The following is a 25685-nucleotide window of genomic DNA, read 5'->3' on the forward strand; positions in this document are numbered from 1 at the left end:
AAACCGCACTACCGAACCCCCCCACTCCACTAGTCTGTCCATCTCGTTGCCGTTTCCATCCCTCTTGCTCCTCTCTCCCTCCTCCTCCTCCTCTTCTCCCCCCACATGCCGAAGGCATCGCCCTCGCCGACGGGACCGCGCTCACCTAAGCGACCCCGTTTGGCACCCCCACCCCGACAACCGGGTTCGGCATATGCGTCAGCATCCACCGGCTCGTCCAGCACCTCGTCGCCGAGAACGACCGTCTCGCCATCTGCGCAGGGAGTCTCGGCTCAGGCGTCATCGCAACACCTGGGGCCCAACCACCCCTCCCGTACTCCATCCCGCGCAGCCTCGTCCTCCACGGCGTCATCCCCGGTCCGCCGTACCGCCACCGACAGCGGCGGCGGCGGCAATGGCGCCGGCTCTGGCACCAACGGCAACCGGTCTTCAGCAACTCCGCGGTCTGTGAGCGATACTCGATCCGATGCCCCCTCCGAGCGCCGCTCCGAGATGGGCGACGCCGATGTCTCTGACGATGAGCGCAAACGGCTCGAGGCTCGCAAGCGAGAATTATCACTGTGCGTTTATTTGGCAGCTTGGGAGCCCAACTTCACACACCGAAAACATAGCAGCAGCTGACATGTCGTGCCGTTCCTCTGTGCTTGCAACCGACCGACGTTTAATATAACTATGCTCCGCGATCTGCTTTGGTTTACCCCACTCCTCTCTCTCTCTCTTCTCTCTCACTCTCTCTCCGTTTCCTTGCACATTCGCTTGCTTGCACATTCCTCGCCACCTCATGGTATGGCCGTATCTCATCATCGCCGCCGCCGACAACGACGACTACATTCCCATCCACAGACTCGTACTCGATGTCTGCCAGCAGCCAGAGCGCGCTCGTCTGTGCTCATTCAAGGAGGAGAACGAAACGAGTGAGCATCCACCATCCCAAATCACGAATCTTCTTTTGGCCCGGCTATTGACGCACTCCACCCCTCAGTTGATCGTCGGCCTGTGGATCCACCACCGGTGATTGAGCTCCGTTCACATGCAGGCGAGGTTCCGTGAGTACATAGGTATACCCCCCTCCCCCCCCTTCGGATGTGCGCCGTTGCTGACATCATAGTGACTTGATGGACTCGACATCGTTCTTCATCCGCGCTTCCCTCGTCGCTGCCGAGCCCAGTCCGAACCCCGAACGGGGCGAGCTGTATGCAACGGTCAAGACTCCCACTGGCGCAGATGCGACCGCTGGCGAGGTCATCCAGACCCCCGAGCGACTCCGTCACCTCGACGGCAAGCCCGGTGCGCTGTGCATCTTTGCAAAGCTCTCCGTCCGCTTGCCAGGTGTGTTCCGCCTCAAGTTTACGCTGTATGAAACTGCCCAGTACGTACCGCCATTCCCGCTTGATCTCTCCAGGCATTCCCAGTTCCAGGCGTTCCTTGCCTACCCCTCTCCCCCTCCGTCGTGTTGCTGTATGTACCTGCTGACTGACACCCGCAGGGATGGTATCACCGAGATTACGCACGTCGTGTCTGAACCATTCGAGGTGTTCTCGCCAAAGCTCTTCAAGGGCATGCACGAGAGCACACCCCTCACACGGCACCTCGCGACCCAGGGCCTCAAGGTCAAGCTGCGTACCGACAGCAGCGGTGGTAAAGGTACTGCCAAGCGTCGTGCCAGTGTGGCATCTTACAACGCTACTGGCCACCGCAACGACCCAGGCTCGCCCGCAACACGCCTTCCTCCTGGTATGAGGTATACCTCTCTGCCAGCGGCAGGTGGGCCCAATTCGGCGCCGCCCTACGCAAACCAGCGTCGAAACCTCGTTTGGCAACCGCACCACTCGGCCGCATACCGCGACTATGAGACCCGTTCGCTGAGTGACGAGCCGCACCGGTACAATCGCCGACATCACGACGGCGGTGACGATGGCATGTTTGCCCTGACAGACATTTCTTCAAGGCTCGACTTTGGACGTGAGCAGACCAACCATCGGTTGCGGCGGGACACTGACAGCGACTACTCAGTGTCGTCACCATCGTCAGACCTTTCGGCCTTTTCGCTCGCACGTGGTGGACGACCAGTGTCCGCGTCGGGCCCACCTAGATGGGTGCCCAGAGAGTACGGACAGCCAGGCGACGATGGCTTCCCGACCATGCCGCCGCACCAACATCGTCCACACACCGCCGGCCCAATCTCGCACGGCGGTCCCCCAGGAATGGGCCCATCCCACCACTCGCCGCCCGTTCCTCCACCTCCGGAGTTTGCACTTCCCCGCTTGCCCCGCATCGTGCCCGTTGGCCCCATGGACCCACGCATGGGTGGCGGGCCTGGTGCACCGATGGACGGACCCCCCATGCACGCACACCCACATTACGCTCCCCATCACGACCCGCGCGACGCTCAAGACCCTCGGGACCCCCGTGACCCCCGTGATCCCCGCGACAACCCGCATGCGCGTGATGCCATGTGGCACGGCCCAGCGTACGGAGGCCCACCACCGCCGCCGCCGCCACACCTCGCTCACGCAAGCAGCCCACCGCCGATTCTCCCTCCTATCATTCGCGCCCGCTCGCCTCCAAGGCCATACGAACGGGACCCACGGGGCTGACGCCTACTTTCGGGCGTCGGACGCTAGCTAGTACGACTACTCCTCCTGCCCCCGACGGTCCGTTCCCATTCGTTTTCTTCAACAGTCTACTTCGCCTTTTCTTTCAAAAACACACGACCAACCCCGCTGTGACCGTGTAGCCTTCCTCGGCACACCTCCACAGCGCATTATTGCAACCAGTCGCCGGATGCCGCGACCCACGAACCGCAAACAGCCGCACTTTACGCACCGTTCCGCCCTTTTCTTTTTATGTTAGCCGCGCGGGGTTTCCCCCTCCGACAGCGACAATTGTAAAAATACAATCCCCCCTCACCTCGCTTGCGTCATTCATCTCTGTGGACACTGACTGCTTGGCGTCGATGAGGCACGCTCTTGTACCTGTAGTACCAATGCATCGCCGGGTTATAGAGTGATATATCGGGGCAGCAACGCAGTCCATGGTAACAGAGACACCACCCGAGGATTATAGGAGTAAACTAAACTGTAAAACGATGCGGAGCAGAACTGTGGGAACCGACGAGACGAACGGAATGTGTGTGCCGCGCCCCCAGCACATAGAGTTTCTACTCGGTCTTGTGGTCGGCAAACAGTTGCGTTCGCCTGACTTCCCATGTCGCCTTGTCGACGGCCACCCAGCGGCCCGTCCACTTGAGCAGGCCCAGCGGCGCACTGGCCCGCCAGCCGGCCTCGGGCTCGACGGGCGCAAAGCCCATCTTGGTCCAGATATGCTCTCCGCCGTCTGTAAACGCCGACGTGAGGGCAATGACGCGGCCGGTCCCGGGCGTAGCGAACGCGGCGTCGAGGGCAGTGACGAGCAGCTCGGTCCCGATACCGTACTTGCGCACCGGGCCGTCGACTGTAAAGTGGCGGATCTCCACCACGCCGGACGAGTTGGCGTTGGCGTTGGCGTTGGTGGGCTCGGCAGCGGCCACGGCGGCGCCCTTGCGCTGGCGGAGGTCGTGTGCGGGTCCCTTGCTCGCTGTCGCAGTGACCGTCTTGGCCTTGCCGCCATTCTTGCCCCGCGCATCCAGCACGCCCGGCGCGCCCAGCTCGCCCTCCTTGGCGCCCAGGACCGAGGCGACGGCCTTTCCCGGCGCGCGCGCGTCCAGCGCCAGCACGCCCGACACGTCGCCCTGGCGCTCAAACACGATAATCTGCGACCCGCCAAAGGCCGTGGGCTCGTAGTACTTGACCGGGGCGACAAGGTCGGCGCCGCCAATCAGCTGGCGCATGCCCGCCATAAACGGCCAGCGTTGCACGTACTCGATGCTGGCCAGCGACGGGAGGAGGATGAGGCAGGGACCGATGAGCGGCGTAAACGACGACAGGGGAATGTCGGGGCTGACCGTGAACGGCAGCAGGCGGTTCAGTGCGAGGCCGAGCAGGATGGCGAGGACGAGGAAGACCGGGTGACGCATCACTGAGGTAGCGAGTCAGCGAGGTTCTACGGGGTGGTCTGCTACGGTGGGTGGTGGTGCACGCCGTTGATGGTCGCGGCATGGAGCAACTGCCCCAGCTAGAGGCGAGAGCTCCCCCACAACGTCTTTACAGCAGCGACTCTTCGTCCTCCGTCCCCGATATTGTGACTCACCTCGCTTGTTCGCGATCGCCAGACCCTCCATGAATCCCTGCCCAATGAGCATCTTGACGATTTTGGCATCGCGCGCCTCGAACGGCCGCACAACGTCTTCTGCGGGCGCGGCGGGTGCAGCGGCGGCGGTGGCGGGTGCAGTGGTGGTCATGGTGCTGCTCATGGTCTGGTGCTGTGGGCTCGTAGCGACAAAAAAGGAAGTGGAGATGGGGGGAGAGCTCAAACGTCGTGCGTGCGTAGGTGTTGGTGGTGGTGGTGAGGAACGTGCGTGGGATGTGGTTGTGGTGGTTGTTGCTGGGTGTGGCGATATGTGGTTGCGGTGCTGAATGAGATGCGAGGTCTGTGGGTGTCTAAAAGATGTCAGAGGGGCAAGATGGGTGGGATGTCAAGACCGCGACGTACCCAAGAGAGTGGTCGTGTGAGCTGCTCAAGAAGGGAAAGAGACGAATCAAAATATAAACGACACGGAGAAAGCCAAGACCCATGGAATCCAAAGATATCTCACATGTGCGTTCCCGGACCATGATGGTGCCTGGGGGCGTGCCTGGACGCTGCAGTCATTTACTGGATTGACGGCCACACACGTGCGATAACCCCCATCCAGGCCATCCATATGCGCACATGGGTCGCACTGTATACGTGTGTACATGCATGCATGGCAGCCAGCAAGAACGCACGTATTGCATGGCCACATGCACACACACACGCGCACACATAGAATGTTCCACGTCGGTCTATGGGTGGGGGGAGAAACACATGCATCGCTCCTGCTTCTAACCACGACTACTACGACTAAATACGCATGCTCTGGTGCCCGCGGCCAACGGGATGGTGCCCTGTGGAGGCCGTAAAGGTCCGCGTTCTCCCTGCGCGGGGGGGATTTCTACAGTTTTGTGGACGTCTCACACTATGCCGTCCGAGGTCCTGGCCAGGGGACCAGCCTAGGCGAGCTTCTCGGCGCGCCAGACTGTCTGTCAGCTACACTCTCCAACACTGTTGTTGCCTTGGACCCAAGATGTACTCACACGACGCATACATGTTGACGCGGTCGATGGCCTGGCCGTTCTCGCGGATGTCGATGGGCTCGACCTTGAAGCCCGCCAGCTCAAAGCGTTGGCGGTACCACGGGTATTTTGCCGCCGAGCGCCAGATGGCGTGGCCGCCCACAGCGAGGACGCGGCGCATCTCGAGAATCTCAAAGTCGAGCTCGGAGCGCAGGTGCTCGTACGCCGCCTCGGGCGACTGGTCGAGCTCGTCCAGAGCCTGCGAGCCGTAGGGGGGCAAGGGGGTCTTGGCCGGGATAGGGTCGAACCCTGTGGTGTGTTAGTCTTGAGAAGACGAGTCTGTGGTTCAGACTCACAGTCCATCGAGTCCATGACGATGATCTTGGTCAGGTTGCCGTCGGGAAGACCGCGAAGCACACTGAATGTCAGCTGGAACGCCCAAGACAACTTAGCTGTGCTCACTTGAGAATGGTGTCGGTGTGGAGCTTGAATGCATTGTTAACCTTGGCGTCGCGGAGGGTCTTGAAGCCCTCGGGCTTGAGGTAAGCGGGGCACGAGGTGCGCGAGTAGCGGCCCTTGAGACAGAGGTAGTAAAAGTAGTTGTCGTCCTTGAGGGTCGAGATGCCCGGAACAGGGTCCAGCGTGGCCTTGACAAAGTCCTGGGATGGTCAGCTGCTGGTTTCCTTCGTTTAGCTCACCGCCACAGAGCCGTCCTGGAGGAAGCAGTTCATCTGGTTGCGGGGGACACCGAGGGCGTGCCAGTTGAACACGGGGTTGCCGAGGACAGCCTTGAGCATAAACTTGTTGAGGAACACGGGGCGGAAGCTCTTGTCCCAGATCTGCTGCTGCTCAGCGACCGTCTTGGCCGCAAGGATCTTCTTGACCTCGCCCGAGACACCGGCGAGGGCAAAGGCGACCTGGGCAACACGCAGCGCCCAGCCAGAGTATCCGCGGAAGTAGAAGTTGCGCGCAAACTGGTTGGCATGGGTCTTCCAGTAGGCGTAGGCGTGGGCGGAGAGGAAGGGGGACATCTTGGTGGTGAGGAGGCGCTCAAAGTCTGGGTGGTAGCCCTCGCCAAAGATGAGCCAAAAGTCGGCATACTCGATCGTCTGGATGGCAGCGAGCTTGAGCTCGAGAATGTGGCCCTGGCACGGGTTCATGTCGACAGCGTGGATACGAGCACACTTGGCAGCGAGAGCGTAGTGGAGGACGTTGTCACCAGCCGACGTGATGGCGAGCACGTGGTCGTCCTTGTTGATACCGAGACGCTTGACGTCGACGTCGGGGTCCTCCCAGGTCCAGCCGTAGATGTGGGTACGGAACTGCTGGTGGATCTTCTCCTCGAGGTAAGGGACACGCCATGCCTTGCGGAGGTGGTAGTGGAAGGGCGAGAGGGGAGCACCGACGTCGCGGAGAGTGAGCTCGTAGCCGTCCGCAGAGGCACGCTCAAGAGCACCGGGGCCAATCGTGAGCTCGGGGATAGCGGCCATCTTGAGGTCAGAGCCGAGAGCGGGCGAGACAAAGGGAGATGTGGGGGTCATGAGGCCGCCGCGGCCCTGGCCAAGACGGTTACCAGCCTCAATCTCAAAAGCACGCGACGCCGAGGTGGCATCGCGCTCACGCGAGCAGCCGAGGAAGATGTAGCTGGCCGTTAGCTCTGGCTGATAGTGACAATGGAAACGAAGCTGAAGCTAGACATCGCCTTGGGCAGCTTCACCTTCAACACTCACTAAGGGATCTGGACAAACCACGACTGGAGGAAGTTGTTGCGCCCGTTGTACGTCTTGATCGTGCCCATCTTGTACTCGAGGTAGTCGCGACGCGAGCCGTGGAGGTGGACATTGTCAAGCTCGAACCAGCACTCCCAGAACCACTTGGAAATCCACGAGACGCGCTTCGACTGGGTGCCAATAGCCTGTGGTGTCAGTACTACACCAGATAGGCAAGCTCCAAGGATCACACTCACCCGCTCCTTGATACCAAGGTCGCGCGAGGTGTAAAAGTCGACGACACCAATGAGACCTCGCTCGGGGTCGAGAACCTGGTCGCAGCGGTCCAGGAGCTGGTAGAAGGGAGGGATCTGATGTCAGTTTCAATACACTCGACAAACTAACCATTGAAAGCGAGTACGAGAGAGTGACAGCAGTGAGCGAGCCGCGGGGGTCGAGCTCTCCAGACTCCCACTCGGGGAGGACGAAGCGAGACGCGTCCTGGCACAGCACGTGGACATTCTTCCAGCCCTTGGCGGCAAAGCGCTTGCGAGCGACCTCGAGGAGGGGCTCACAGAGGTCCACGAGGTAGATCTTGTCAAAGTACGTGTGCGGGAGGTACTCGTCCATCTTCTCAATGTTCCAGCCGGTACCGCCGCCAATGTCGACCCAGATGCGGGGCTTGGGGGCTTCGTTGACGGAGCGCTGGGGCACGGGCTGGGCCTTGAGGTGGGCACTGAGGAGCTGGAGCATCGTCTCGCGGCCCTTGAGGAGGTGCGAGCGGGTGCTGTCGTAGACATCCGCCTGGCCATCGTAGAACGAGTCGAGGCGCGACTTTTGGTCAAACTTGTCCTCGGTCTTGAGGAAGGGCTTGATAAAGCAGTTCCACATGAAGACGAGCGGTGTGTGGAAGCTACCAGCCGCACCGAGGAGGAGAAGCGACCAAGCGAGAGAAGCAAGCGACCACCCCAGGAGAGGGGCAGACACCTGCACGTGTGGTGCAAGGAGCTTCTTGAGCGGACTGCGAAGCGTTAACGATGTGTCACCGACAAACACAGTGAGCGATGGCGGTGGGTGGGGCTTTCTTGAAGCAGGCCGTAGACCACATTACTCGCCAACACCAACTAGGTGCGGTACTCACCTGATACCAGCAAGAAGGCCAGTGCCAGCCGCGAGGAGCGCGACCTGTTGAGCGCGGAGCATATTGTGACCAACCACGAGGGGCGTGTTGACGAGCGATGGCGAAGACGGGGTGTGTGCGGGTAGAACCGACACGACTACCTGTTGCTTTGCTTGAGGACGTGTCTACCGTTGAGGGAGAACAGAGTCGGACGAGGGGGGGAGGAAGGGGAAGACAAAGGTCGCGCGTCCTCTTAACTAGACGCGCTTGAGCAGCGATCGATGGGTTGCCACGCTCGGTAGTGCTCCGCCGGGGTGGGTCCGGGTACCGAACCAACACCAGTTCATGTCATGGCACATTCTGGTTCGTGATAGGTACCCCAGGGCGCGCCCGTGTGCTCCACGACTCTATCCTTGGTCTTGGCTGAGGCTAGCTCTGTGGCGGTGGGCGGTTGTCGATGCTGGTCGGGCACTTGGGCACGACCATTTCCTCAATGAATCGGCACCCCCCACGGCCCACGAGCTTGATTTCGGCCTGTCGGGGTGACCGGGCGGACTGGTCCATGGCCGTGACATGGGTTAGTCCTTTGAGCGTGTTGGATGGAAGAGCAAGAACGTGCGAACGTGCTAAGAAAGACGAGGGTACGAGGAATGAAGTAGATTGGGAACGTGGGTGGACGGTGATGGGGCAAGCGGGGAAAATCCGGGGTCCCATGGGGAATGATGTCATCCACGTTCATGGATTTGGACCGTCGTGCGGGATGTACCCATGTCGAGTCGTGTCTCTTGACGTGTCGCATGCATGTGGACACTGCTGGCAGGGTTCTTCCTACTTCTTCCTACTCTCCAGGAAGCATTCATCTCAAACTTGAATCCGTCGCTTCTCTTACAGGCAGAGTGGACGCTGACGTTCGCGAACGCACGGTCCGATCCGATCGCCACCACCGAACCCGCGCTTAGCCAAACTCTGACAGTCTCGTTCAAAACAGAAGCACGCGCCATGCTGCGCTCGCAGCTCGCGGCGACACGCACGCCGTCACCCTCCACGGTGACATCTATATTTTGGAGAACCATTTGGCACGAGGGCTGTTCAACAGAAGCAATGAACCTAATCGCCGGCAGTGTCTCAGTACGGACCGGACGTCTCCGGTCCGCTGGCCGCTGGGTGACAGACAGCCCTGCCGCCGTGCTTCTTTTCCTCCCCCAAGCCTTTGCGTCGCCGCGTTTCTTCTCTGTGGACGTTTCGCTTCCACCTCGCTTCCTGTGATATTCTTGGCACTCTTAGACGATGACTGTGTAGCATGCAGTCATGCAACATGCACAGAGAGAGAGGGGTGTGTCTCGGACCATGTCTCCTCGTCCGCTCGTGTTGTGAGACACCTATGCACCTATGCCTTGCGCACGGGCCGCCGACTTTCAATGTTCAATGTTCAGACGCCACCACACACACCGCCACGGGGACAAAGGACGAGCAAGGAGGAGCCGTGTTTATTGAAAATACATCTAAGAGCTAGCATAATACAGTAGAAAATGACAGTGGGCGAGAGTGGGGGGTGGCCGGGGCGTGGAGTGGGTGGGGTCGTGTGCGCGTCGACGTGGGTGTTTGGTGTTTGGTACAAGGAAAACGCAAGATGGGTGCCACTTGGATTAGGACTTGGGAGGGGACGGGCGGCTCTGTACCCTCTGTAGCGGCGAGGCGAGTCTACCAGTAACGGATGTTGGAGCCGCAGTAGATGCAGATGGAGGTCATCCATTCCGCAGGGACACAGCGTTCTGGGCGACGTGTCAGCTATAGGTCCAAAGGAAGTCCAGCAGTTCAAAGCCGCCTGTGTCACTCACCACCAGCGTTCTTGCCGCTAGAGCTGTCCGTGTCGTAGTCATCGCTGCTGGGCACACCGCGGCACGGAGCGAGGTCTGGACGCGGGTCGGCCTCGCGATAGGAAAAGTGCATGGTGCTGGAGGCAGTGGACATTGTGGGTAGGTTGGGTGGTGGAGAGGGCAAGCAAGAACGAGTACACTGCAAAGGTCCGAGCTGGTAGAGGATGGGGTGGGCTGGTGAGGTGAGAGTTGGGAGAAGCGAGGATTGCGAAGGTGCGGCTGTACAGACGAGTCGACCTGGCCAGGTTTATGTACTGTGCGTGGGTCGTGGAGAGAGAATTACAGAAGCGTGCAGTGCATGCCTTCTCACACGATGCCTGTTCTCAGACGAGGCATGGTTGTTCGGCCGCCAAGCGGTCTTTTTTTTTTGTGGGTGGCAAAACGACCTCCTGTGGTACCTTATACCTGTGTGCGTGCGTGTTCCTGTGTGAGATGTCCATATCTTCCGAGATTACTGCTGCTGCTGCAAGGCGTTGGCTTCCCTGTTGGCCCAGGCGCTGAGCCCACTGCTGGCCACCATACCATACCTGCCGGGCAGGACCGGACAGCGCCATGCTTCGAGGCTTCGAGTGACACGGAACAAGTCGTGTGACCCCGTGTTCTTCCTGGTGGTCAGCCCACGCGTGACTCCCCACGCAGTGACCGCGCACGACTCGCTATTACCGCAAGCGCTGCCATGGGGCCATCGAGGTTCTCCGTGCAGGCTAATGCACAGCCAGGCCAGAGCTCCATCTCCTCGATCCCACGACAGAAGGACGCCACACCGGCCACGATGGGTTTCGCGTTTCATCTGCCGCCCCCGCCGTCCATTGTTTCCAAACTCCGATCTGGGTGGACATTTGTCTCCTTGGCGCTCTGCTAGGGGAAGCCTACCGTTCGAGACCTCGTCTCCTGCGTGTTGAGTGGCCAGCGGCCAGCGGCCAATGGGCAATGTTACGCAGGTGCACTTGCGTTCCGTGCGCATAGACATGTCGCTGCGAGACACGCACAGCACAGATAGCACGGTCGGAAGACACTTGGTCCCTTGTGTGTGAGCAGCTCTGGCATAATCTTTGAGTAAACTATCTTCTTCAGACGCGAGGAGATCCCCCCCCCCCCTTCCCCTCTCTCTCCCTCTAGTGCATCCCTGCCGCCGCCTCGAGAATGCGCACCACGTCGGGGAATGTAGCCGTCTCCTTGCCATGCTCGGTGACCTTGTACACACTCTCGACCGCAGTGGATCCCCGCAGGAGCTTGTCCGCCGTGGCAGTGTCCAGATCCGCAAAGCGCTGCACAAAGTCGCCATCGATGAAACCGGCCGTCTCCTTTGGCACTTTTGCGTTTCCGCCGCGTCGGAATCTGGGCCGTCAGGTTTCTGTACAAGATATTCCCGCGAGAACTCACGCTCGCCAGTCCAGGCCGCCAGGACCCTTGTGGTACTTGTTCATGTTGCGCTGCAGGTCGTCCAGGGTGCGGGTCGCGCTCGTGCCCAACTCCCCAACCATACCCAAGCGGCCGTTGGCCGTGGCAAAGATGAGGTCGGGGCGGAGCACTTCTGGGGATGAAGACGCGGGCGCCAGGGACCCGGGTCGCAAGCGGGCCACACTCTCGTGCAGACCAAACGTCGCGGCTGGCTCGATACCGTCGTTGAGGCGGAACGTCAGAAGATTGGCATGGTCCTGAGGGTTTAGCACAGAAAATACGCACTGCTAACCCACGTTTGCAATAATGACACCAGGTCCGCCGTCCACCACATCCGCCAATGCGCGCACCGAGTGGGTGCTCATGTCGTGCTGGTCGCTCCTGATCTCACCACTCTCCTCGTCCACATCCAGAACGACGATGCTGCGCATCGCATCGCCCACAACGAGTCGCTCCGAGTCGTGCATCTTGCTGGCGGGCGCAGTGTTCAGGTAGTGTGCCTCAAACCCAAACGTCCACTTTGACACCTCGCTCAGGCTCGTTGGCGGGGGGTCGAGGCGGAGGATGGAGACCTTTGTCGACATGGCAGCAGCGAGGAATCCATGGACGACAGCAGTGTCAAACACCGCCGCCGTAGTGTCGACGCTGGTGACCAGCTGGAAGCTCCACTTGCCATCCACATCGATAGCCTCCAGCAAAAGCAGACGGCCCTTCTCGGCATCAATAAAGGACGCAACGTCGTCCAGCCTTGCCTCATCGGCAAGCTCGTCAGAGCCGAAGATGGCGGTACCAACGGCAATGTATCGCTTTCCGTTGAGCAACACGGGGTTGACCGACGTGACTGCCTCGCGCTCTTCGAGCTGGAAGTCTGCGAGCACTGATTGTCAGCTGCCACTTCTTGCGTTGCCTCAACTCACAGTCTAACGTCGTGTGGTTGCGAAGCTCAATACCAGACGCCTGGAGAACCTCGCCAGTCTCCGCATCGAGCGTGCGTGTCACGGTGCCAACAGCCATGACCTTTAGGTCCGGCACGGGAGCCACACGGAGTGGAGACGTATTGTAAAGATCCAGCGTCTGGACCTGGAGCTTCTTCAGGCTGGTGAGGTGCGAGAAGCAGAGGCCCTCCGGGGTGGCCAGAACCACACAGTTGCCCAGAGTCGACGTCGTTACTGTAGCCGCGGCCACAACGTCCTTCTTGCCGCTGGAAGACACTTCCGCATGGCCGCGCGACTCGAATATGATCGACAGGCGCTCGCTGATACCAGCTGCGAAGACGGTCTCCTCGCCGGCATCGAGTGCCAGGGGCGTCAGTTGAAGTGGCCTGGTACCGAGAGACGAGTGGACGCGTCCCTTTTGAAGCTGGCTCTCGAGGCCCGCGTCGAGGTCATAGCTCACGAGTGAGCCGTCGCTGAGGCCAGCGAGGAGCTGCAGGGCACCCGAAGACAAGTTGTTGAACAGCAAGGACGACGCATACGCGGCTTCTTTGGTCGCAGCGAGAGGCGTGTTGCTCGACAGGCCCTTGAGAGTGTACACCTGGATTTCCTGGCCCCAGTCACTCACGGCAACCAGCGGCTCGTCGCCAAGGTAAATGTCGACAGCAGCGACCTCCCGTGGCACACGAGCGTCGAGCAGCAATTCCAAGCTGATCGCGGCGCACCACGCTTTGATGGATCCGTCGCGGAAGGCGGCCACAATGAGGTTCTTGCGTACGGCCCCAGCGACAATGTTGTTGTCCGCCGTCGCCAGGAACGTGCTGACAGAGGTGCCGCCCACAATGTCAGACCAGAGCTGCACACCAAGCGGCGTGATCTGAGCCAATATTGTGTCGCCCTTGACAAGACCGGCAGCGATGGTTGGCGACGAGACAATGCTGTCGGCGGCGGATATGGCCGAGACCTCGGGCTCAAGGTTGAGTACTGCTGTGGATTCGGCAAATGAAACGAGCAACGTCGGGGACTGGCTACCTGCAGGGGCCAGTGTCCACATCCGCTCAACGCCGGGGATGCCTTCAACATTGAGGACGTCCTCGAATCCGACGCCGCTGCGTACAATACGCAACGAGTTGGTGTTGGAAGAGCCCGACGCGACGACCAAGTGAGACTGGGGCCGTTAGCACATTGATAGGGTAATAACGCACCACTCGGCCATCTTCTCCTTCGACCACCGCAAAGTCCTTGACTGGCGCAATGTTCATCCAACGCTCGCGCACTGAGATCTCGCCCTCGCTTTCAGCTTCGCGGAAGATGGTCCATGCACCGGCGTCAAAGTACTCCTGAGCCCGTTCCTTGCCCTTGCCGTGGATATTCTTAGGAGCGGACGATGCGGAGGGAGAAACGGTGTCGTCTTCCTTGACATCTCCCTTGGTCTCGGCCGGTGCCAAGGACACGATGAGAGAGTCGCCGCATGCGGAGGACACAAAGACGTTACCGTTGTCAAGATAGGTCAATGCTGTTGGTGGCGACACCTATTGAATGAGCAATGGCCAAGCCGTGGAAGGACTTACAATTCCCATGTCGGTCATGCCAACACGAACAGTCTCACCCTCAAACTCCCATCCGATGGCTGTCAGACGGCCACATTGGTCGCCGAGGAGGACACTGCCACCCGATGTGTGGTTCTCCAGAACCGTCGATCTAGTTTGTCAGAAGGACACTTTTCTCGTTCACTTACGCCAAAACGGTGCCGAATCCCTGGCGCATACGCCAGACGGGCTTGACAGTCCAGTTGTTGTCGACGTCGGTAGTGACGCTGCGTCCAGACGTGCTCGACTTGCGTTTCTTGCCGATACCGCCCGTCTCGGACTGTGGGCTCCGGCGAATCGCACTGGCTCTTGGGCTAGTAGCCGACTTGACCGACGGTCCCAGCGCAGGCGATATGGCGTAGAGAGCAGCGTGCTCGTCGCCGATAACGAGGAAGAGCTTGGCGTTGGTAGGGCCGTTGCCGATGGCGAGGACATTGCGCGCTGCCGGGACCGAGAATGGGATAGCGTTGAAGTCGATATCTTGCGATTCTGAGATGGGAAAGTCGAGCGGGTTGACCACATCAGTCGGGACGGCAAGCTCGGTGAAGGAGTGGCTTGCGGCGGAAAGCTGACGCGGTTGGATCTGGAGCTTGTTTTGCTCTGACATCCAGAGGAAGGTGAGCACTGTTTGGTCACCGGGTATGAACGCAATGTCAAGAAGGTTGTGCTCGCGGATGCTGCTGTTAGAAGCGAATACTCTCGTGTCGCGTGACCCACTTGATGTTTGAGCTGCTCTTGAACACTAGCCGCCTTGCTTGACGCCTTGCTACCTCATCGAGGTCCATGTCGCTGCCGGCGATTGATGTGCGTCGTTTTGCATCCTTGCTCTTCTCGAGCTCCATCTCAATGTGCGCCAGGAGACCAGTCCAGAGCGATACAATGACCGAGGTGCTATTTGACACCACGCCGGTGAAGAACTCTTGCCGCCTGAGGTTTGGGGTCGGGGCGGTCAGCGGTTGGGTCGATGTGATAACGAGCTTGCCGGAGAAGGTGACGAGGTGCAGCTGGGCATTAGGCGGCCCAGCAAGCACAAGAATATGGGGCATAGCATCCTGCAATTGTTAGCAGGCAAGCCCATGACAGTGACACCTACCGGAACGGAGACGGTAGTGAGGCCAACGATAGTACCCCAAATACCGAGCTCGGCGCGGAACTCGAGGCCCGAGGCGGTAATGTCCCATGCTTCAATGCGGTCTGGCTTGGCAATAACAAGACAGTTTACTCCAGGAGTGATAAAGTCTTGTACCTGCACCGCATGGGAGATGGCTGTTGGAGTGAGAGCCTTGTGCGTGTCAGCGGGGGAGGCTGCTGAAGCGGTTGCGGTGGGAGCCAACTACCCGTTTGTGACTCACCGAGGCAATGTACAGCATGGTGAACGATATGGGGTTTGAACGATACAACTAATGCAGGTCCCTAGCCGCTCTATATGCTGGATGAGGGCACTGGATGAGTGCCAGACGGGGTGATGCGATGGAGGCGACGTTGGGGGAGAACCAAAAGAGATGACGAAGGTGACCACTACCTCTCGTTCGGCACACCCTCCGGCCGGACGGTGTGGCGTCCAAGTGGAGGCAATGGGGTGGAGGCCACGCGACGGGCACGTGACTCAAGATTTCCATGTCCACACCCCTGCTTTGGCCACCAAGAACGTTCAACAGCGATATCCCAACACACATCGCCCACCAGCTCACATCTCGCGCGCAATGCCCAATCCCCAGCTCTCAGCAGTGCCTGCCGCGCAGGCAACCAAGCGCAAAAACGCTCCCCGTGACGACGAGGACGACGATGCCGCTAGCGACTCGGGAAGTGACGTCGTGCGTTGAACCCAGCTCTTTCCCAACTTGTGCTGACATTCCAGTCCATGATCAACGTCGACTTTGACTTTTACAACCTCAACGAGGATGTTGACCAGTGAGAATCAAATATTTTGCTCGCAACCACTGCCACAATAACTGACCCGGCTCAGAATCGCCATCAAGCGCCTGTTGCGCCAGTCGCTCTCGAACGACGAGAACCTCGTCGACGTCCACCCTCTTGCGGACCTTATCCTGGCCGAGAGCAAGCGCATGGGTGCCGGAACCTCGATCAAGACGGACGGCGAGGAAAGCGACCCGTGGGGTCTGCTAGCGGCTGTCGACATCCGCAGGTGTCAGGCCGAGCCGGGCCTCAAGCCGTTTGTCGACTATCTCCTGTCCACCGCTCCTCCCTCCACCATTGCGTCCATCCTTGACCCTTCCAACACCTCGCGCCCCGCCTTCCTCTTCTCCCTCCGCATGCTCAATCTCCCCCTCCCCCTCGTCCCGCCTCTTTACAAGATGCTCGGCTCCGAGCTCTCCGAGGCCAACTTTACCCACTACATGATCTGGGGCCGTGGCTACAAGCTGGAGGGTACCGAGGAGGCGACCGGTTTGGAAATGGACGCCACCGTCAAGGGCAACAAGAAGAAGAAGGGCGGTGCCGCCGGTGGTGTTGGCGGCGTCCCTGCTGGCAAGTTTGCCTACCACCCCGAGGAGGAGATGATCGACGCCCGCGGTGTCGCGGTCCACAACTATGCGCTCAAGACGGCCAAGCCCCGTGACGACGAGTCGTTTGGTGTGGAACAGTACGGCCGTGTCGTTCTGGTCGAGACTGCCAAGCTCGCCGAGGCTGTCGAGGCCATGGAGGAGGCCTGCCGCTAGAGACTGGGGACCGGAGGACCGGAGATCCTACTGCATAGACGAGACATTTGTTGTGATGCACCTGCGTAAACCATACATACAAATACGGCCGCTGCCAGTCTACTTTCTCCTCTTCCAGAACCCCGGGTGGAACAACTCGACGTGACAGTAGTAGCAGTCGTACATTAACGAGTTGTTGACATGCGACCAGACGCCCTTGCACGGGACTGCATAATCAGCACAACTCCTCCACCCCCCAGGTCGCACGCTACTCACAGCCACGGTTAACCCCTCGTCGGTCGCCGCTGCAGATGTGCATGGTACGCGTGCGGTGTAGTGTATGTAGATCAAGTTGAGATGGAGACTAGACTACGGTGAGCCGTTGTGAGCCCCTTTATAAACCCCTTCACGACAACGCGTCCACCCCCCCCCCCCCCCCCCCCCCCCAGTCTCGTGAGCACCAAAATTGGCCCGCAATGAGGCTGCTGCGTGGCGTTTTGATAATTCATAATTAGGCATCAAAATACCAGTCCAGAATGTGATCCCACACGCCGTCGCGTGATTCTACATGAGTGCTGCGGCGCCTTCAACTTGACTGACAAGGGTACAAGGGCCCGTGGAGCAACCCTAGTGAAATGTGGCTTGGGGCAACATCGCGCAGAATATAGTGGTGCCACTGACGCACCGAATCTACCGAAGGTTCTCCTCTCTCCCATTTGGACTTTGAACACGTTGAATAAAACTCACAGAAGACCCATGTGTACAACAGTATTTACATACCACGTCGTACGGTCATCTACCATTCATGCACTGGCTACACGCGCCGGTCCATCGACTGTGTACAGGGTCAAACCAATCTTGGCAACCGAGCGTCGCTGTGCAGGCCTTGAACAAAGATCAGCGCAGGTCAATACGTCTCCACAAAACACCTACCTTAGCAGTCAAGGATATTCTCGTATCCAAAGTGAAGCGCGGCAGTTTCCTCGTTCAAGCTGTTCTTGTACTCGTGCACAGTGAGGAACTTCACATTGTTAAAGGCCAAGTCGGGCTTTGCCGAACGAAACTTCCAAGCCGTCGCGCGCTTGGCGGTAAACAGGTCCAGGACACCAGTCTTGCTGTCCGTGTATGGTGGCAGGCCGAAGCACTCTGCTCTCGTGCTTTCGAGGCCGACAAACGTGTAGTTGACCAGAGACTTGGGGTTGGGGGCGATCAGGTCGACAAAGCTGGCGAGCACGTTGGCATTGAGGCCAGCAGCACGCGCGGCACGTTGACCGGGCCTGGCAAAAAAGATGACGACCACATTGCGGAGTGCAGGCCAGTTTGGAGCTTGGAATGGAGTCAGGTATGTGTCTCCATGCGTGTACTCGTAGTTGATGATCACGTTGGTCGCCGCCATGGCTTGGTTCCGTGGCAAGGTCTCGATCATCCACGGAGAGCCGCTGTGGCCCAGAAACATGACTAGGTTTGAAACGTCAAAGACGATGCCTGGGATCTTGAGGGGCTTGGGAAACCACAGTCCGTCTCCAATGTTGCAGCTAGGGAAGATGTAACGAACAGTGTGGAGAGAAACTGCGAATTGGACAATGTGTGCCATATGGCCGCCAGAGACGGGGCCCTTGAGGTCGAGAACCTTGATGCGTTGCAGGCTGTCAAGATAGCCGTCGATGTTGATGTGGCCGCCCTTGTCTGCGACATTGTTGTTGTCCTCTTTGCCGAGGGAGGTGGCGTCGGGCAGGAGATGCGACTTGTTCCAGAGGTCTCCAAACGGCGAGCACCGGGGAACACCCACACCCAACGGAAGCAAGACGTTGTCGCCCTCAAACGATTCGAGCGTTGCTGGTTGAACTGGTTGAGGTGGTTGAGGTGGACGTTGTTCTTGTGCTGGGTGGGCTGGTCGAGTTCGGGAACGAAGGGCATGGCCGTGGAGCGGAGCCTTAACAATTATGCGCGGACGAAATTGGTTTTGAGTAGCACTTGCCTCCCTCGCCAGCACTGCATGGTGAGCGAGTCGGCGGTCGGCAGCGTCACGGAAGTCCCTCGAACAGTCCCGTAGACGAAGTAGAGCTGAGAAGGAAGCCGCATTAAAGATGGTGTCCACAATGTCGGGGAAGAACGAGGCATCGAGACGACATGTCGACGGGGGGGTGGACGACGACGCCGCGGCAGTGCTTTCAGCAGGCATTCGCTTCGTGCGCTTTGATGGTATGGAGGGTGCCAGCCCCGTCGCAGGCTTCTTCTTCTTGGGAGGCATGCTGGATGGGGATGTGTGAGGACGGTGAAGAGGTGAGAAGTGAGGAAAGGTGAGGAAGGTTGGGTTAGTCGAGGTGACGTGTATGTGTGTGTGTACGCTGTGACCAGCGATCTGTGTGTTCACCGCTCACGTAGTGATGACCGTCTCGACCGTCGTGACACCGCGGCCATGTGGGCTTTTGATTGTCTGTCCCAACACAACAAACGAATCAACAAACGAATGGCCAGCCGTTGTATTGCTGTATCAACATGCTCTGCATGCTCTGTATCCACAGTGTGAGTTGACAGTTGTTCTTGACGCACAGTATACGTTTGCTGACCGGAACATTGTGTGGTGGTGTGCGTGCGCCGCATCTATGCCTCTTGGCCGGGGATGCAACCAGCAACAATGCTCGCTCTTGACGATCGTCCCACCTTCCCTCTCACTTTCACATGGTCATTCTGAATTCTGGCCATGCACAGCAGCAACGTCGCCTCCGCAGCTCTGTCTCAGCTCCCAGCTGAGGCAGCTGCATACGTGCATACACAGCCTTGCCCGTAAAAAACACCGATACTGTAAACAGCCTCATCCACGAATCTCTTTACGGCCCCATGGGGGAACACGCCATGACTTGCCGCGGCACTCTGGCACCCGAACTCCGGACACGCACGTCGTCTGCCTCCCTAGATCAGATTGCGATATGATATGGTTGTGTGGGGGGGCAACAGCAAGGTCATGTGAGTGTCGGTTTAGTCGTCGTCGGCCGCAACAGACCGCGGTGGGGGAGGTGGGGTGTAGGGGAGGTGGAGCCCATGATCTGTCCGCTAGGCTGTGCCGGTTCGGAATGGCTTTGTGCGGTCTCAGCCATGTCAATGGGTCCAGCATTCCACAGTGTCCCCAGAGCGCCAGAGCCCATGAGCCACAGGCCACAGGCCAGATCATAACGGGCATGGCATGCATGGCAGTCGTCGTTCCACCGCCAGCACGGCCAGCACAACTGTTCGTTCCGAAACGCGGCCTCTCGGGCGCGGCCGCGACTCGCCGCGACTCACTCCCCAGCGTACCGCACAATCCCACGGATAAACCACCAAGCGGCCACAGCCCGTGGGCACTGTTCGAATCCGAATCCTCGCCGTTGCTTGCCAAGCACAACGTGTACAATGGGCCGCGGACCCCCTCTTGGACAGTCACTTGTTAGTCAGCGTTAGTTGCGGGTGACTACTGCTGCACGAATCACAGCCATCGGGGTACCAATGTGTGCATGGCATGGGTTTAGCGACGTTGCCGCGATCGTTCCCCCTGTGAGTGATCCTGGGATCTGGGAGCTGTACGCGCAAACAAGAGAGGGAAAGCGAGTGGCAGCAGTAGTGTCTGTTTTGCAAGACGACTAGGAAGCTAGGAAACAAGTTCGGAACAGCTCCTTGTGTTGCGGGAACGGGGGATGCCGTACAGTAGTATTATACACGGTGACACTTGTTTGTCTTGCCAGTGGCCAGTTGCCAGTGGCTGTCTCAATGGACATGCAGAGAGGCAAGCGAGATGCGCAAAAGGCACCCGCCAAAAGGTGAGCCCTACAGCAGCAAGTGGGGGTGCATGGATTTGTGTCAGCGCTTCGGCCGTTCGCAGCAGCCACCGACCCCACAGCCAGAGCTGGCCAGAAGCTGTTGCCAGAGCTCGTCGGGTGACCGCACCCGGTCTGTACCTGTGTGAGCATCCGGGTAACGTCTATTGGCCGCGGAAGGCATGGGCGTGTGCGGTACGTGCGGGTTGGGTGGTGGTGCGAAAAACACACTACGGGCGTGCCGCTGCCTTTTTTTACTCCCGTTATGGGTTTCTGGCCCCCCGCCCCTTCCCCCTCTCTCGGGCGATCTTCCCTACTCGACTTTCCGGCCGGGCTTTTTGTATGCGACGACAGCGAGCCCCCACCCCACCCCCTCTTTAACAGCTGTCGACGCTCGCTCTTCTTTCCCATTCCCCATCTCCCTCCCCCACCTCTCTCTCCCGCTCCCAACACCTCCTCCACAACAGCGCACAGCGCACACCTCGAACACACTACTACCAAAGGAAACACCACCACCATGCAGGTCACCCAGCTCCTCCGCTTCTCGGGCGTCTGCCCCTTCCTGGGCCACTCCACGCCCACCACCCTCCGCGCACTCGCGTCCAGCAAGGCCACCACCGGCTCGGCCCTCACCGCCAAGGCCATCCAGTGCCCCATGATGGGTCCCACCCTCGTCGCCAAGTCGGCCTCGCGCGGCTACGCCTCCGTCGCCGGCAACCGTGAGGTTGAGGCCATCCACAAGGTAAGCGCGAATGAATATATTGGTGTGCCAAGCGAGCGCTGTGAGCCTCCAAGCCCACTTTTTGGACCCGTTTTTTTCACCTCCCGAGTAACACTTTGCTGACTCGTGTTTCCAACAGCAGAAGGACATTCCTTTTGACCCCAGCGCGACCCCTGCTGGCAACTGCCCTCACGCCAAGGCCGCTCGCGACGCCGCCCTCAAGGCCCAGCGCGATGCCGACGCCGTCGCTGCCCCCCAGCAGTCTGCCCAGCGTGTAGTCAACGGCTTCGACTACGAGTCGTTCTACCATTCCGAGCTCGACAAGAAGCACAAGGACAAGTCGTACCGCTACTTTAACAACATCAACCGCATGGCTGCCAAGTTCCCCGTTGCCCACAGATCCAAGACTACCGACGAGGTCGATGTATGGTGCGCCAACGACTACCTCGGCATGGGCCGTAACCCCGCTGTCATCGACGCCATGCACCGTACACTCAACCGCTACGGTGCCGGTGCCGGTGGTACCCGTAACATTGCCGGCAACGGTGCTCTCCACCTCGCTCTGGAGGACGAGATTGCCAGTCTCCACCGCAAGGAGGCTGCCCTCGTCTTCTCGTCGTGCTACGTCGCCAACGACGCATGCCTGGCCACCATTGGTGCCAAGCTCCCCGGCTGTGTCATCTTCTCCGACGCGCTCAACCACGCCTCGATGATCCAGGGTGTGCGCCACTCGGGTGCCAAAAAGGTCATTTTCAAGCACAACGACCTCGCCGACCTCGAGGCCAAGCTCCAGGCTGTCCCCAAGGACACTCCCAAGCTCATCGCCTTCGAGTCAGTCTACTCGATGTGCGGCTCTGTTGCCCCCATTGAGGAGATTTGTGACCTGGCCGAAAAGTACGGCGCCCTCACCTTCCTCGACGAGGTCCACGCCATCGGCATGTACGGCCCGACTGGTGCCGGTGTTGCTGAGCACATTGACTTTGCCGCCCACTACGCTACCCGTGACTCGAGCGCCCCCGTCCCCCGCTCGGTTATGGACCGCATTGACATTATCACCGCTACCCTCGGCAAGGCCTATGGTGTCGTTGGTGGCTACATTGCCGGCTCGGCCAACTTTGTGGACGTTGTCCGCTCGTACGCCCCCGGCTTCATCTTCACCACCTCGCTGCCCCCCGCGATCGTGGCCGGTGCCCAGACTGCCATCGCCTACCAGCGCGAGTTTATGGGTGACCGTCGTCTCCAGCAGCTCAACACCCGCGAGGTGAAGAAGCAGCTCAAGGACCTCGGTATCCCCGTCGTCCCCAACCCCTCGCACATTATCCCCGTGCTTGTCGGTGACGCCGCCCTCGCCAAGGAGGCCTCGGACCTCCTCCTCTCCAAGCACAGCATCTACGTCCAGTCGATCAACTACCCGACTGTCCCCGTGGGCGAGGAGCGTCTCCGCATCACCCCCACGCCCGGCCACACTGCCGAGCAGATCAAGCACCTCGTCGAGTCGGTCGACTCGGTGTTCAAGCAGCTCAACCTCAAGCGCGAGGCCGAGTGGGTCGCCGCCGGTGGCCGCGCCGGTGTCGGTGCCCCCGGCGCCGTCGCTCCCGAGCCCCTCTGGAACGACGCCCAGCTCGGCCTCGAGGACGGCTCGGCCCCCGTCCAGCTCGCCAACGGCAACAAGAGCTTCGTCCCCGGCGACGTTGTCAAGGTCGCCGAGGCCCGCCTCACCCACCTCCTCGATGTCGGACCCCGTCTCAGCCAGGAGGCTACCGTTGCTTCCAACTAGGCTGTGCGCCTATGTTTGAACATGGAGCAGCTCACCAAACGGTTGAAACCAGTTGTCGTATCTTCGTAGTCGAGATGAAATGCGGGGGAGAACAGGGGCGAGGCGATGCCCAATTTACTACTATTCTCTGCTGCAGTCCTGTTTTGAGCATACCCAGTGATTCCACTGAGTGATCCTACTGATCATGGATGAGGAACGGATCGTCCTGATTAGATCTGGTATGTAAGCCCACTACGTTCACCACTCTGCTTACTGCCAGTTCGATGCCCGCGCGGTGCTTGCGATCTTGCGAGCGGGGGGGGGGGGGGGGGTGTTCTCTTATTCGCCATTCGCCAGGTACAATACGATTCCGGAGCCCTGCAACCACCGTACTGCCGCACTGCCAAGGTGCACACCCCACGCGAGCCTCGACGCCAATGTGCATGGACACACCTGCACACCTGGATGCAGGACAAAGCAGGACAAAGCAGGACAAGCAGGACAAGCACGCCACGCCACGTCGAGAGTGCCGCCAGCCAGCCATGGAATCGAACGCACTGGAACGCGGGCCGGTCTCGGCGGCGTCGGATGCGGGCAGTGTGGGGGGTCCAGCTGTGGGATGACGGCTCAGGGCGGGGCAACTTGGGCAGCCAGCCAGCGAGCCAGCCAGCGCCGACACATCCGGTCCTCCCACCCACACCGCCCACTCGTCCCATCCACATCTCCACACCATCTCTCTCACTCCCCTCCTTCTTCCCATCCTCCCACACACTCTTCTCCCTCCCGTCCCCCCCCTTTCGGTTCCCCTTCTCGGCACCTCTTCTCGGTCTCGGTCTCGGTAGAGCTCTCTCTGTCTTTACCGCCTCCGTCTTCTTCAGTCCCGCCCGGCTTTCCGACTTTTGCAAGCGTCCCTCTCCTCCTCTTCGCCCACCATGTCCGGTATCTTCCAGCTCCTCGGCGGCCTCGCGCCCCAGGGCCCCACCAACGCTGCTCGCGAGTATGACGGCTTTGAGCTGCGCTGGAAGATGTTCGTCTTCCGCCCGGCCACCTTCAAGTTTGAGGGCATCATGCTGGCCATTCTCGGCCTGTACGTCGCCATCCACCTTGTGGGCAAGGCCATCAACATGGGCCGCGCTCGCAAGACCGTCGACGCATTCACCCCGCTCGTCACGGACAACTTTACATCGGTCCGCCCGCTCCTCAGCTCGTCGTCGGCCCTCCACTTGCTCTATGCTACCGGTCGCCGCAACGTCCTCTGCCTCCAGGCCACCCTCAAGCTCCAGCCCCTCCACGACATCATCTCGCTCATCTGGCAGACTGTCTGGTCCATCATCGAGCCCACCTCGGACAACAGCGAGGCCCTCGAGGTCGACCTGACCCTCGGCCGTGGTGCCAGCGGTCTCCAGGGCGAGGCTGCCGGTGTCTGGGCCATTATTGACAAGGGCTCGCTCACCAAGACCCGTACCCGTTTTGACCTTGTGAGTGGCATTTGGAGTGGGATTTGGACTGAGGGATGTGGATGGGGTGCTTGTCTGGAAGCTGGTCTGGGTTTGCCTGTGCAGCTGTCAGCTGTTGGCCGGAAAAAGGGTACCCCGCCGTCTCCAGCCCCGCGCCGCTCCGGCTCCTCGCCGTACTGTCGCTAACACCCACCGCAGTCGTTCCCCCGCCTCCACGAGTCGGCCGTTGTCCCCATCACCCACTCGCTCTTCTCGGAGCACTCTGAGATCACCGACGCGCTCCTGAAGACCCCCAACGTCGGCATCACCGACCTCCTCGCCAACCCCGCCGCCGCCAAGGTCCTCAAGACCTTCATCGTCACCGACCAGCCCCCCATGCGCCCCACCAAGGGTCCCCTCAAGGCCGAGCACAAGGCCCGCAAGGTCGAGGTCACCTTCAACAAGCCCGCTTCCACTTCGGACAACGAGGCTGTCACCGCCTGGCTCCAGGTCGCCCTCAACGTCTCGGACCTCATCTCGCGCCCCGGCTTTGTCAAGGCCGAGGTCGGCCGCAAGCTCGCGCGCACCCGCGCCGAGGTCGACGTCTCCCTCGAGAAGCAGTACCAGAAGGAGCTGCAGGAGGACGGCCTGGCCGAGAAGAGCCCCGAGGACAAGCGTGCCGAGAGGAAGCGCCTCGAGCGCTCCCAGCTCAGCGAGAAGGAGCTCAAGCGCCAGGAGGAGCTCAACCGCAAGCGCGAGGTGGGTGTAACACGGCTGTGGTCTGTCTCTGTCCCAAAATGCTGACCCGGTCCCAGATGCGCAAGATGCAGAAGAAGCAGATGAAGGCGTAAGGCGTGTACGACCATACGCGCCTGGAAAGCGTCGGCCAGCTCCCCCATCGGACGGCGGGAGAGCTGCACAGCAGCAACTACATCAAACTACATCTCGGTATGGAGGCTGGGCGGACGCTATAGGGGAAAAGGGGGAACGTTTATGGCGTGTGTGGCTGCCGGAGAGCAGTGGAGGGAGGCAAAAGGAAGGATGTGGGGTGTGTCGTGCGGACCGGATCTATGTTAGGTGTGATTCCATCAAAAGTATGCACGCAGTAATCTTGACCACAGACCCACAGAGAGAGCCGCGCGTTGTTGTGGCTTGGGCCTGGGGGATGCTGTTGCGTAGCGATGCCCCAAGTGTGTGGTTGGGATGTAAGTGGCACAGCAGTTACCTCTCCCCCTCAACCCCGCCTCATAGACGGCGTGTAGCCGCGGTCATTCCTTCTTTGGATGTCTGTTGATACCGTATCTCTCTGTCTGGAAGGGGACTGGCTTTTGCCTGTTCCCAAGGGATCCAACGGTGGTGGGCAGCGGATTCAGCCCAGTGGCACAATGGCAGTGCTGTACGTGCTCTCGCAGTTGGTCTGTCTGGAGGTGATCGCGGATTGGACACAGACACTCTTTCAGTTGCTGCCATCGCACGCACACAGTGAGGCGCGTCCTCTCCTGGC

At 60.0% G+C, this 25685-nt stretch overlaps 9 protein-coding genes across 9 annotated transcripts; 4 read left to right on the forward strand and 5 right to left on the reverse strand.

The window, feature by feature from the left end:
- Positions 1–105: 105 nt before the first annotated feature.
- Positions 106–2597, forward strand: EHS24_007798 (uncharacterized protein; the record flags this gene model as incomplete). The annotated part of the gene is made up of 6 exons (XM_028623142.1): positions 106–560; positions 844–914; positions 983–1046; positions 1109–1369; positions 1487–1962; positions 2014–2597. The coding sequence occupies 6 exons, from the start codon at positions 106–108 to the stop codon at positions 2595–2597; spliced, it is 1911 nt and encodes a 636-aa protein (XP_028476075.1).
- A 563-nt stretch (positions 2598–3160) lies between these two features.
- Positions 3161–4351, reverse strand: EHS24_007799 (uncharacterized protein; the record flags this gene model as incomplete). The annotated part of the gene is made up of 2 exons (XM_028623143.1): positions 3161–4017; positions 4189–4351. The coding sequence occupies 2 exons, from the start codon at positions 4349–4351 to the stop codon at positions 3161–3163; spliced, it is 1020 nt and encodes a 339-aa protein (XP_028476076.1).
- Positions 4352–5095: 744 nt separating this feature from the next.
- On the reverse strand, positions 5096–8104 carry EHS24_007800 (uncharacterized protein; the record flags this gene model as incomplete). The annotated part of the gene is made up of 9 exons (XM_028623144.1): positions 5096–5166; positions 5214–5501; positions 5549–5610; positions 5655–5851; positions 5891–6836; positions 6923–7107; positions 7159–7272; positions 7307–7922; positions 8043–8104. The coding sequence occupies 9 exons, from the start codon at positions 8102–8104 to the stop codon at positions 5096–5098; spliced, it is 2541 nt and encodes an 846-aa protein (XP_028476077.1).
- A 1618-nt stretch (positions 8105–9722) lies between these two features.
- On the reverse strand, positions 9723–9992 carry EHS24_007801 (uncharacterized protein; the record flags this gene model as incomplete). Its single annotated transcript, XM_028623145.1, has 2 exons — positions 9723–9793; positions 9860–9992. 2 exons carry the CDS (start codon positions 9990–9992, stop codon positions 9723–9725), a joined length of 204 nt encoding a protein of 67 aa, XP_028476078.1.
- Positions 9993–11013: 1021 nt separating this feature from the next.
- EHS24_007802 (uncharacterized protein) lies at positions 11014–15190 on the reverse strand (the record flags this gene model as incomplete). Its single annotated transcript, XM_028623146.1, has 10 exons — positions 11014–11236; positions 11282–11556; positions 11596–12176; positions 12217–13399; positions 13437–13763; positions 13803–13932; positions 13970–14497; positions 14538–14872; positions 14914–15102; positions 15173–15190. The coding sequence occupies 10 exons, from the start codon at positions 15188–15190 to the stop codon at positions 11014–11016; spliced, it is 3789 nt and encodes a 1262-aa protein (XP_028476079.1).
- A 333-nt stretch (positions 15191–15523) lies between these two features.
- Positions 15524–16498, forward strand: BCP1 (Mss4p nuclear export; the record flags this gene model as incomplete). The annotated part of the gene is made up of 3 exons (XM_028623147.1): positions 15524–15634; positions 15679–15731; positions 15787–16498. The coding sequence occupies 3 exons, from the start codon at positions 15524–15526 to the stop codon at positions 16496–16498; spliced, it is 876 nt and encodes a 291-aa protein (XP_028476080.1).
- A 913-nt stretch (positions 16499–17411) lies between these two features.
- EHS24_007804 (uncharacterized protein) lies at positions 17412–18728 on the reverse strand (the record flags this gene model as incomplete). Its single annotated transcript, XM_028623148.1, has 1 exon — positions 17412–18728. One exon carries the CDS (start codon positions 18726–18728, stop codon positions 17412–17414), a length of 1317 nt encoding a protein of 438 aa, XP_028476081.1.
- A 2057-nt stretch (positions 18729–20785) lies between these two features.
- Positions 20786–22766, forward strand: HEM1 (mitochondrial 5-aminolevulinate synthase; the record flags this gene model as incomplete). Its single annotated transcript, XM_028623149.1, has 2 exons — positions 20786–21010; positions 21129–22766. The coding sequence occupies 2 exons, from the start codon at positions 20786–20788 to the stop codon at positions 22764–22766; spliced, it is 1863 nt and encodes a 620-aa protein (XP_028476082.1).
- A 911-nt stretch (positions 22767–23677) lies between these two features.
- EHS24_007806 (uncharacterized protein) lies at positions 23678–25032 on the forward strand (the record flags this gene model as incomplete). Its single annotated transcript, XM_028623150.1, has 3 exons — positions 23678–24223; positions 24401–24940; positions 24997–25032. The coding sequence occupies 3 exons, from the start codon at positions 23678–23680 to the stop codon at positions 25030–25032; spliced, it is 1122 nt and encodes a 373-aa protein (XP_028476083.1).
- Between the last annotated feature and the right edge of the window lie 653 nt (positions 25033–25685).

The sequence above is a fragment of the Apiotrichum porosum genome, assembly GCF_003942205.1.
Source record: "Apiotrichum porosum strain DSM 27194 chromosome Unknown scaffold_6, whole genome shotgun sequence".
Taxonomy (NCBI): Eukaryota; Fungi; Basidiomycota; class Tremellomycetes; order Trichosporonales; family Trichosporonaceae; genus Apiotrichum; species Apiotrichum porosum.